This window comes from Sorex araneus, chromosome 1, assembly GCF_027595985.1.
Source record: "Sorex araneus isolate mSorAra2 chromosome 1, mSorAra2.pri, whole genome shotgun sequence".
Lineage (NCBI taxonomy): Eukaryota > Metazoa > Chordata > Mammalia > Eulipotyphla > Soricidae > Sorex > Sorex araneus.
The window spans coordinates 286,383,967-286,396,705 of record NC_073302.1 but is presented as its reverse complement, the minus strand read 5'-3'; the positions used below and the strand labels follow the sequence as shown (position 1 = coordinate 286,396,705).

The 12,739-nt window shown below is 39.5% G+C and overlaps 1 protein-coding gene across 2 annotated transcripts in view; it reads right to left on the bottom strand.

Annotated features, from left to right (window-relative positions):
• The window catches only part of GPC6 (glypican 6), a 1,181,929-nt gene that overhangs the window by 882,502 nt on the left and 286,688 nt on the right, over positions 1–12,739 (bottom strand). For both annotated transcript variants that reach the window (XM_055119359.1, XM_055119366.1), the window contains exon 2: positions 7,786–7,944. In XM_055119359.1, coding sequence (XP_054975334.1) covers positions 7,786–7,944 — 159 coding nt within the window. The remainder of the gene's footprint in view (positions 1–7,785; positions 7,945–12,739) is intronic.

Sequence of the window (12,739 nt, the reverse complement as noted above, 5' to 3'; positions counted from 1 at the left end):
CCTTCCTTCCTTTAGGTGTTATTGCTTGGGGGGACAAAACTAGCAATGCTCAGGGGTTTACTCCTACTTCTGCACTCAAGGATTACTCCTGACAGTGCCCAGGGTATCAAATGGGTGCAGGGGACTGCACCTGGGTTGGCCACATACAAGGCAGATGCCCTGTTTGCTGTCCTATTGTTTCGGCCCAGAGAGGTTTCACTTTTTCAAAGACCTGGGTTCTTCATGTCATGTCTGAGACTGAAAGGACCCCCGCCATATCATCTATTTCAACATTGTGTAAGTCAGGCTGCTTTAAATTTGTAAATTGGTTCACTAGCTCTGACAGAGCTAAATCCCTGGTTAGCAAATTCTTATTTTTGGAAGGTCTGCCCATTGGGAGAATTGGCAGATTACCTTCCAATGCCAGTGAGACTGTTTCTCTAATTTCAAAAACACAATTCAGCACATTCCCATTTCTAAAAGCATGTCCTTTGAATGCAATATATGTCATTGAGATGGTGGTCTAGCAAACTTAAAAGGAGAAATTCATCTAATTACTAGGAGCTAGGAACATATGAGTTTACTGTGTGTTCCTTGAATGCCCTTCTCAGACACTGTGCATTTTGCATGTTGGTGGCAAACCTGCATCAAACCTATAGGGTCCCTTTTCCCACCAGATGTCGCCAGTTTGGATCTCTATGCCATGCTGGTAAACCCCACATTTCAAGCTTTTTTCTCTCTTATATGACAATGGTGGTGCTCAGTGATCCAGGATCTGTGATGTGACTGTGATAAACGTCTAGGAATACCACATCCCACATATACCACAAGATGGCTGGAATGCGGAAATGCTGCAAAGAACTGGAGGCCATGCTTTGCACACAGAAAGACCAGGTGGGATCCCAAGCACTGCTGTTCAGTGTTCCTCTGAGCACCCAAATGGGAGTAGCCTCTGAGCATCACCCACTGGTGTACTCCAATACCACTATCACCAAAAAAAGAAAAGGGACAGACTTTTCCAATAAATGTGTGTGGTATTTAGAGACTAACCTATCTGATTCCCCCTGGCCCCTGCCCCATTACACCCTATTCTTGGTTCTCCTATTCCCTTAGAGCAATTAATAATGCCTCCACGCACTTCATGTTGAGGTAAAGGTCATCTTGAATGGTCCCCCTCTGCTTTATGGCAAAAACTTCAATTTTATCTCAATATAAGTTTCTAATTGTGTCTCATTAACAAGGTAGTAATATTTAGTAACTGATTTGTGTATTTTCTCATTGTATCACATCATTGATTATTGAGTGTGTGGGGGGTGTGGTGGGGGGGGACAAATGGCAATTCTCAGGGATTACTCTTGGTTCTGTGCTCAGGGATCACTCTAGACAGTGCTAGGGAATGGAACCAGAGTCAAATATCTTGGTGGCATCAGGGATTCAAATCTGGGTCAGCCAAGTATAAGGCAAGTGCCTAACATATTTGTACTATCTCTCTGGCCTCTGTTAGCTATCTTTTTATATCATACACATTTGGTTAAGTGGCTTCTATATAGGAAATTTGAAATAGATGTTTCCAAATGTATGGCACATGCTCACATCATCAAAATCATCATTATCATCATCATTCATGGGACAGGAAATATAAAAATTGGATAACTATATTTAGCAATCATAAAAATACTTGGATTTCTTTTCCTTTTCAAAACAATGTATTTGCTGAGAAAATTAGACCATATTTTAAAGATATCATTACATTATTGTCATCTCTACAGTATATAGATGAGAAATGATATTTAAAAAGAAAACACAGGCAGATTTGCAGTGCAAAAATATTATGCCTCTGTGTATAAATTATTTCCATATTCAGCCAAATGAGATTTCCGAGAGTGTTACTATAGAATAAGTTCTTCAGGAGCATAGAAATTACTGTTCATCTTTTTTTGTTTTTCTGTTTTAAAATATACACTTCCTGCCAAAGTCTCTGGACAAATGTTTATCATTAAACCACATAAATAAAAAAACAGAGAGGAAAATAAAATAATAAAGCCAAGACGAACATACCAAACAGCAACCAAAAAAAAAATACCCCTCATTTTGAGCTTCAACTGTAAATAAGTTTCATATCAAATAAATCTGAAGAGGAAACAAAACAATATCCAAAATAAAATACCCTTTTAACTAAGGTCTGCCTTCAGAGTAATCCATGTATGTTCCTAGAGAACAGGGTATCGATGCTAATTCAAAACTTGTAAGGATGGGCCAGGGAGATAGTACAGGCATCAAGGCACTATGTCTTGCATCCTGCCAAACTAGTTCCAATCCCAGGTCCCACATATATTCTCTGAGTATCACCAGGAACAGTCCTGAGCACAGAGTGAGAGAGCAACCCTGAGCAGTGACAGATGTGTCCCACACATATCTGTAACCATCATAGGTAAGGAGACTATGTAGTGAGCGTCTGTTGATAAAACTTTCACATCCAAACAATCTCCACTCCCACCTTTAATTTAGGGACAACTTCCAATTGAATATCTTTCCAGCCTTTTCCAAAAATGTGGCTAGATAATTCACCCAGTCACATCCCTATTGCCTTGTTAAAAGAATATCGATACGTTTTAGCCAATGTCCACTCAAAACAAATAAAAGCTTAGCATGGCAAGCCACTATTGACTTCCTGTCACATTACTATTTATAAGTCTGATGTAAGTCAAGAGTATTAGGTTACAAACTGGACTTCATCACTCTGGGTAGAAACGTAGCAACGCTTTCTCCTTCACCAGGACTCCGGTCCCTCAGAGTGGTGGTAAAGTTAGAGAGAACCACCGCACCTTTTATTTAACGATTAAAGTGAAATCCACTTCCACATACTTTTTCTGAAAGACATTTCTACCCATTACATCTGAGGCAGGACAAATGGTGGGTGATTCTGAGCTAGGTGTTGTGTGTGAAATCTCAGTACTGTTAAGGGGTGGGAAGCATTAAGATACTCAAGGGTGCAAGATTCAAGAGTGCTAGAAGTGAAGACATGTGCGCTCAGAAGAGTTCAAATCTTGACTCTACCACTGAATATCTCTGGTCTCTGCACTGCTTTGGGGAAAACAGGTTTACACCTCTAAAATAGGATGAGGAGATTACCAACAGCAGTGTTTGAATGTCCTCCATTCATAAAATCCTCACAAACTTGCCACTTAGAAACATGCCTTGGATTTAGACATAATCACTAATTTGATAATAAATTGGATCATCACAAATCACAAAAATATCAGGAAAAGGAGTTGGCACACCAAGAGATGCACTTATTGCTGGCATTTACTAAGATTGAGCTGGTTTGGTTTTGAACCTTTAATATTGTGGAATGTTTGCAGAAGTGGGAAAGGTAAAAAAGTAGGGAAGAGATGATGTGATCATTTGGTGGTGATATTGTGGGGTTTTATCCATCACTGCAACTGAGAAGAGGCAGAAAATCTGAAATTAGCTACAGAGCAATTGATAATTCTGTGAGAATATCTGCCTAGGCCACGCGTCAGGCAAAAATGAGAGGGATATGAAAAGATATGTAATAGGAATTAAGCTTGAGAAAGAGAAAAAAAATAAACATTTTGTGAAGCAATGGAAAAGCATCTACATCCTTAACTGGAACCTTTCTTTCACATATTTTCATCACAACATTTCAGTTGTGTATTTTAAAGGAAAAAATCATATGAGAAAATTTTCTACTGCAGAATAAAAACTTTTATAATCTATATATATATATATATATATACATATCATTCATGGTCCATCAGCTATAAAATTCTGGGTTAATGCAGGAGTAGGGGGCAAACCTTGATTTTTAAGAAGGCCTGAGAGAAGCTGATATGGATTCAGTTTAGCTCTTGGCTTCCTAACAGATATTTAAGATTTTAACAGGGTTAGCTTTGGGTGGAAGTGAAAAGGGGACATTGATGGAGGGAAATTGACACTGATGGTGGACCATAGTGGAACACAGTGTGCCTAAAACTCAACTATGAATATCTTTGTAAATCAGAGTGTCTTAAAAAAAAAGATTAAACCATACATGACCAAAAATATGGATTTTAAAGTGCAAGAAAATATGGCAAGACATGGAACGCAGAGCTATGTTAAATGTTTTGGAATTTAAAATTTTAAGCATCACATCTACCACAAAATGAAAAGCTAAATGTAGTCAAAACATTTCTGGTTGGATAAGAAAAGCAACAGCCATAGACCAACTGTGAACTGTAACTGGGTTCAGGCAGTCTGAGTAACTTGGACAGAATCATAGATTTCAGGTACAACTTCCAATGTTGATCAAAATACGAAACCAATTACCGTGCCACATAACATACCCATTCATGGTGGTGAAGTACATGTGTACATGTTTGCAAAATCCAGATGACAAATCAAGATCTTTGAGAAAAAATCTTTGAGACAGATATTGCAAAGATACCAGTGAGGAACAAAAGGCCCCAGCAACACTGCCCAAGGCCTTACCAAGAAGAGAGTACCTAAAAATTAACTGAGTCCTTCAAAATACCATTGCTTTTATCTGTAGCACTGTAGCACTGTCATCCCATTGTTCACCAGTTTGCTCGAGCAGGCACCAGCAACATCTCCTTGTGAGACTTGTTGATACTGTTTTTGGCATATTGAATATGCCACGGGGAGCTTGCCAGGCTCTGCTGTGCAGGCGGGATACTCTCGGTAGCTTGCCGGGCTCTCCAAAAGGAATGGAGGAATCGAACCCAGCTTGGCCGCATGCAAAGCAAATGCCTTACCCACTGTGCTATCTAGTAAAATAAAATTCAGGGATAGATCTGTAGCAGATTTAGATAGTTCTGTGTTCTTACTGATTTATCCTCATGAATAAATGCCATAAGGGCATGTCTTAAAAATAAGAGGCTAAAAATAGTAAGACAGGGACCTGGAGAGTTCATTCAACAAACAGGTTAAACCCAATCTTTTTATGCTGGAAATCTGGGTTCAGTCCTGGTACCCCATGATCCCCCACACACCATGGAGAGTAACCTCTGAGGACAAAACTAGCAGTAGTCCGGTACATTGCCAAAAAATAAAAATAAAATTAGATTTGCTCTTCAAGCCGGTGTTCTCCCTTGAGCACATATCTTGCTTGTCACTATGTCTCTATGCTTGCCTACTTCCACTCCGGTGAAGCCTGGTTTACACTTTAACACACATTTTCACCTTCTCATCCCTGGAATCTTTATAAATGAGTTTCAAGAAAAACAAATATTTTGATTCACCAAAATATTTAAATTAAAAAAAATTTTAAACCAATATGAATGCACCCATTTTCCTGAACATTGGCAAGAAAGGTACCTTTGCGGTATAAGAAGGTAAGTCATATTAAGGCATGAATGACTTTCCTGTACTGGCCAGAAGAAAAGATAGAGGTCAGGATGCTGTGGCACTGAAATTTCTTATTCTTTTTATTATGTTTTCACTCTGAGCTCTTTAGAAATTGAGCCCATTCAGATCATATATTAGAAAAAAAAATCTAGCTGAATGCTTTTTTCCAAACAATCCTTAATTTCTCTCCAATACCCAATCTAATGCAACTGCATGAAATGCACTTTTACTAAAGAATTCATCACGTCTTATGGTAGATCTAATCTTAGCAAAATCAATGCCCTGTCAACCGATTGCCATAATACCTCTAAGTACATTAGAGTGATTTAAAACACACCTTTGCAGAGAGAGGGAGAGGGAAAGAGAGAGAGAGAGAGAGAGCGAGAGAGAGAGAGAGAGAGAGATGGGGAGAGGGAGGGAGGACGAGAGAAAGATAGAGAGGTTCTTTAGTAAGACAAATAAATACGGGATTATGAATTGCAAATCCAAAGATATTAAAATATTTATAATAAAATGCCAGAAGTATCCGGCTCAGGCTTATGTAGTTTAAAAACAAAAAGATTCCAACATCACATATGAAGCTGCAGTACCCCTAATATTTTGATTAAAAGAATGGATATTCTATTCCATGAGCAGTGCCCTAGAATTATTTCAACCTCATTTTGGAGTACAGTTAGGCTAAGGCACTAGAGTCATTATCCACAGCCACAGGTCAAAGGTAGCAATGGCAGATCATTCACACCTGCTTTTTGTAACAAAGGATAAGGAGCCTGAATTCACTTCAATCCAGAGTGATAGATTATAGATCCTCACACACACAGTCCCTTCAGGGGCTCCTGAATATCACTGGGTTTGTAATCTGTCAATCAAGGGCACCTCCCAGATCCTCCACAGTTACTTCCACAGGATCAACATTCAGTCTAAATTAAGAATTATTTTCATATCCATCTCCACATAGAGTTACAGACAGAGCAGGAGGCAGAGGAGAAATGGGAAGTTTCAAAAGGAAGTCCCCTTCGCTTTGACGGAAACGTCACAGCATCTGAAAAAAGCACCAGTGAAATGAGACCTCTCTTTCTTTTTTCTTGTTTTTTGGAGGTCACACCCGTCGATGCTCAGGGGTTACTGGTGGCTCTGCAGTCAGGAATTAATCATGCTGGAGCTTGGGGGACCCCATGGGATGCAGGACATGGAACCTGCGATCACAGCTTTCAAGGCAAACAGCAACCCGCTGTACTATTGCTCTGGCCCCAGGACCTCATTTTTAGAATTTAGAAGAGTGACTAGAACAAAACTGCTGTGGTTCTCTGACTGTCAGGCCACCAGGAAATGTATTTCACTTACTCAAGAGTAAATGAAAAGAGTCCTGGCCAGTCTTTTCAAGCAGGCTGGGCTGTGCATGGCTAGAGAAAGTGACCAGGGCACAGATGAACATCTCTACCTCAAGACAAATCAGTATGACAAGAGGCACGAGGCAGTGTCCCCGCAATTATTTCAAATCTCTGTGACTATGAGTTGCGGCTTATTTTCCATTTATTTCTTAGAGCACTAAGCTCCCCTGACCGCCCCAAAATGCCAACATTATCACTATTAATTCAACTCATAAAAGTAATATGTTCCCAAACTTGCTTTGCCTGCTGCCTCCTTTTCAGAATACAAAAGGGGGGTGGGGTGACTCAGTGCCCTCCTGGGAAATCTGCTTTCTTACAGGAAGCATATCCTGATTGCGTGTCCCATCCCCCATCATTCCGGCAAGACCAGGGAATAGACAGCCCACTCTGGGAATGCTGCTTTTGAATATTTTGCAGAAACTCTAATGAAAAAATTGCAACGCTGAAATCAAAGTAATAATTTGTGGTTTCTGAAGTTGGTTTCTAATATCAAATGCTTTAACTTAGAATACCAAAATGAAATCGATGGCCTCAAATCAGGAAGTATAAGGAGCGCCTAGACTTGATGGAGAAAACCCCTCCATGATATCAAACATGGCAAACAAACTGTGAGAACAAAATTTTAAAACGGGAGTCTGAATCTCTGGCACTTAACACAAGCCTAACTCCCTAAACGGTACCTTCTACTGGAAATACTTTTCAAAGGCATTTAATTATTTGACAGAAATCCCTAGGCTAAGATGGGAGACAAGCTAGAATATGACAAAACCAGCATGACAATCATGAACTAGCGAAAAATGGCAAGTAAATCTCACTGACAAGCCACAAAGGCAAAACGGCTCTGAGTTAACTCAGGCATTGCCAAGGTAAGACCATAAAACTGATCCTGAATGCACATGCTAATTACTTCTTCTAAAACTAAAGTTGTAAATCTCTCAGAGGGAAAGAAAGGCTCCATCTTCAAGAAATATCATATGAAGTGCTGGCTAGACTACTAAGATTCTCCGAGCCACTTCTAGGAAAAAGCAAAGCAGAACCGTTCACCTACCATCAAATTTCTTGTGCCTGGATACGAAGGTGGTGCGCACAAAATGACTTGTCTCTTCCACCAAGTTTTCAAACTCCAGCTTGCTCTGCTGACTCAGCTTGTCTTCCATTTCTGTAGTGCAGCATGTGTATTCTTGAGGACAGATTCTTAAGTGTTCTCCTATAATGAGAAGGTGAAAAAAGATAAGGCTGTTAGGAATTTGCATGAAATTTCTCCCAAACCTATGGACACTTATTCTATCCACCCTTCTAGCCATCCCCAGGCAAAGATAGCTAGAAGTCACTCCACCACTGTAGCACTGTAGCAGTGTCGTCCCATTGTTCATCAATTTGCTCAAGTGGGCACCAGTAACATCTCCATTGTGAGACTTGTTACTGTTTTTGGCATATCGAACATGCCACGCATAGCATGCCAGGCTCTGTGGTGAGGGCAGGATACTTTCGGTAGCTTGCCGGGCTGTCTGAGAGAGACAGAGGAATCGAACCGGGTCGGCCACATGCAAGGCAAATGCCCTACCTGCTGTGCTACAGGATCAAATTCTGGTCTTAATTGGTAACTCAAGCAATGGTGTGAAAGTTTACTGTCCCACAAAGGCCTCTATTTCAACAATGCAATTTTTTTTTAAATTTCTAATACCCAGGTGATGGCATTCGATGCAGGGTCCTGGGAGAGGAGATTCGGTCATGAGGAGTCCTGATTCCTTAGAACAAGATTCTAAAGAATTAGCTCATCCTTTAGACCACGTGAGGATATAGGAAAAATGTGGGTATCCAAGAAGCTGGAAGCTTGCCCTTGAATCCTCCAGCAACATGCTCTTAAGCTGCAAGGTGTACAGAACTGTGAGAAATAAATGTGTATTGCCTCTCTCTTTTGCTCTTGCCTAAAAGCAAGAGCAGTTCAAGTGAACTTAAGACACCTGTCAAGTCAGAGAATGGAGAGAAAGACCTTGGAAGACCCGGGCCATTCTCTTGCTTTTTTGTTTTCTATACCTGAAATGCACCAAGACACGGGAGATGACAAGAGATGGAGCACAGTGCTAGGCGTAGCCATTCCTGGCAGTGTCAAGTAATGCAAATGACACGGGGTCCCCTCACCGGAGTCTGTGAGACAGCAAGGATGAGAAACAATGGGAACCTGTCTAAAACGTGTCTTTCTCCCTGTCCACCCATCAGAACCTCTCTGCTAGTCTGCCTGTGAGAGGAAATGTGTTTCTAATGGCAGGTCCCACGCAGCACGCTTGCCCTCCCTTGCCGTTTCTTCCCCTTATTGAGAAAACATTCTCTGCACGGAGAAAATCTCTGTTTGGCTTAATTTATGTCTGTGCAATATGTAAATGCATACTTATGTTATGTGGAAATATGAAGTAAAAGGTATTTTTTAAGTTATAAATTTGCTAACAGTTTTCTCTCCGGGTAAACTAGACCATCCAGACAAAATTTGACAAAATTCCTTTCATCAGTGCTCTGTGCAAACCTTTACTTCATACAATGGTCTGCCATGGCATACACTGTGAAATTCTAATTGATGCCACTTGTTTGGTGTCAAAAATATTTAGCAAAATCTCTGACATGAAGAAAGAAAATCCACCTCACGTCTTGCAAAACAAAAATGAAAAAATTGGCTCTTTGATAAAATTCAGCTGACAGCCTAAGTGTACAAAGCATTTGAGTCAGTGATTAAAATTCATATATAGTGTTTAACGATACTTACAAGAAATTATGTCCTGTGAGAAGGATGGGGAGTCTCATGATTACTTATGGAGTTTGATGCTTTAGTGTCTACTTAAAACGATCTCAGGATAAAAAATGATCATAAGAATGTATTAAAATTAGATCATGTATAATTCCTGAAAGAGAAGACTTTATGTATAGTCTTTGTGTGTATATAATTAAAGGAAAGGCAAATGTATCATACTTGAGTGTGACAAATATCAAACTCAAGATAGCAATCTCTTCCTAGGAAGAAGCATGACTTGAAAGAAATCTTTATGTGCCTTTATAGTCCTTTATTTTAGGGTGCTTGATGGATGCACAGTGTTCATTATTAAATTTTACTTTTACGACATTTAAAACATGGTATGATAAAAACTCAAAAACAAATTATTACAAAGGTGTCACCACTATCGCTGTGCGAGAGTGGAAGGTGGAGACAGATATGAAAAGAGAAAAACAAGCTGCCCTTGACATTCTGAGTCCACCCAGACACTCACAGTGAGGTCATGATCGACCATTAAAATCTCACAGAACCCTAACCTCAGACAAGATGTCGCAGACATCATGATCCAATGAGACAAAACAAGGCTATGCCAAACTTTTGTAAAGATAGACATGAAAGCTCACTGTGCCCTCCAGATAACACTCCTCTCTTGAATTAAATGCCTGTCTCTTCTTACAATTTACAGCTAGATTTGTAGCTCGTCTTCCTCTTTGCTGTTGAAATTTATTGAGATACCTGCACGTCACCTGGATTGCTGATAGCATCCAATCTAGGAAGAAGCTCTGCTTCTTTCAACCCTCTCCACACCCAATTGGCCTCCGTGGGCCGTTCTGACTCCAGCTCTGGCAGAGATACCTGTGGTGATACCTGTGTATATCAGCTTGGTTCTGATGTGAAGGTAAAGACAATGGCAAAAAATGGAGTTATTTTTAAGTCATTTTTCTAAACTATCAGGATCCTTGCTAACAAATGAAAAATTATAGTTCAAAAGTTTAAGGCTGGGGCGGGGGGGTATGGAGTGATAGCACAGTGGGTAGGGTGTTTGCCTTGCATGTGGCCGACCCGAGTTCAATTCCCAACATCTCATATGGCCCCCCGAGCACCACCAGGAATAATTCTTGAGTGCAAGAACAAGGAGTAACCCCTGTGCATTGCTGGGTGTGACCCAGAAGCCAAAAAAAAAAAAAAGTACAAGGCAGGGAAAGAATAAGGAGAGCTATATCTAAAGGAAATGATTAACAAATAATTTCTTTTCTTCTCAGAATATAGAAAGTTTAATTGACAGGAGCAAAGATCCACACCCAGATGAAACAGATAACTTCTTTGAGCAACACTGCAGAGTTTTCCTTTTTTGTTTTTCTTCTTTGTTTTGGGGTGCAGGTGTGTGATTTGGGCTGCACCAGGGGAACTCAGGGACTATTCCTGATTCTGTATTCAGGAAGGTCTTCCGGTGGTACTCAGAGAACCATGTGTGTTTCCAGAGATCTACCAGGGATCCACACCATATGCAAGACAAATGTCTTACCCCTTGTAATCTCTCTGATACAGAATGTTTCTTTTCTGCTAACTCACTATAATCAGTTTTTTTTAATTCTCTTTTCTCCCATTTCTCCATATTGTATAACATACTGTACTATACATAAAAGTTCATTGATCAAGTGTTATTTCACCAGGGATACAATATACATCTGAATCACAACTGCTGAGCTTAAAACATAATGCACAAAACTCTGCTGAAAAAAATGACCAAAAGAAAATAAATGTCTTATGACACAAGAAAAACAGTGGTATTTGGAATATTTGTGGAAAAACCCCAGAGATCACATTTCTAATGAAATTAGATGGGGTGGAGGCACTATAATCTCTTATCACTCCAAGAAAATTATCATTCTATGCCAAGAGCTAAATAAAAGCAGAAAGATATGTCTTAGTGAAATAACTTGAAACCAAAATTATTTTGAGGAAGGGTTGAAGGCAGGGATAGGGGTGAGAGTGGAGGGGTGGGTTATAGGGTTAACATCTTGCCAACTCAGCTAGTTCTGATTTTTTTCAGTAGGAATGAAGAGTCCTTAAGAAGAAGTCAATTTATCTTTTTAGAGGGGTTTCTCTAAAGTAAAAAAGTAACACACACGCACACCACATGCATGTACACTATAATAGAAAGGCTAAGGCTTTGCTATGTCAGTGTCATCAGTAGACAATGAGAACACATCAACAGATTGTCAAATTTAAGTCAAGCCTTGCTTAGTTTCTCAAATATTATAAAGAACGTTGGTTGTGGAATAATTAAACTGTCGAAATACAAGTACCCTTTCTCTCTCTCTCACCTTGATCCAAGGCAAGAGATATTTGTCAAAACAACCTAATGACTTTGAAGGGAAAAATACTCTAGACAATTGACAATTTATTCTAAGTGGGTGGATGTATTTTGCTTTTGGTCCCAGAATAGTAGCTTGCAAATCACAGCCTCTAGACCAAATCCGGTCAACAACACTTTCTGTTGGACAAATGTTTTGTCAGCCAGTAAGCAAATTAATGGTTGGGAAGGGTAAAAATGAAAATAACATTATTTTTTTCCAGTGAAAATCCTCTGGAATTCAAATTTCATTTTTGTCAAGTAAGTTTTAGAAGCAAACATCTCTTAACACTTGCTGGTATATTTTCTTTTGTTTGCTTTCCTATTCTTATCAGTATAGTCATCGTGACACAGACCAAAGGGTTTTTAATATCTGAACAATTTCATTCTGAAATCATACAGGAAAGATACTCCGTCATAAAAAGAATTAGCTCAAACCCTCCTTGTTCCAATTTTTCTAAATAACAAAACTCAAAGCATCATGGTTTAGAGAATTTCTAACACTTAAAAGCATGTGCTATAATAATGGAGTTGTTTCAATGATGCAACTTACAAGAGAAGAATCATCCCTTTAGCTTTTCCCACCTACACTCCATTTTCAACTCCCCTTCATTTTTGCTGTTATGTGACTGACCTCAAACTCCTCCAAGATCACAAATAATAAAGACTCACTCCAGAAATGAACAGACTATAAACATAAAAACCATAGGGTTGACAGTATCATAACTGTAACTTTACTTATTATATAATTTTCAAAAAGTGCTCCACATGCAAATTCAGTTGGGATTCTAGGTCATATTCACAGAAATGAACACAATCAGGCAATCAGCTTGTCCAGGTGTCTGTTTTCTTAGGTCAGTGAAAGATTGTGTCAGTAAATCC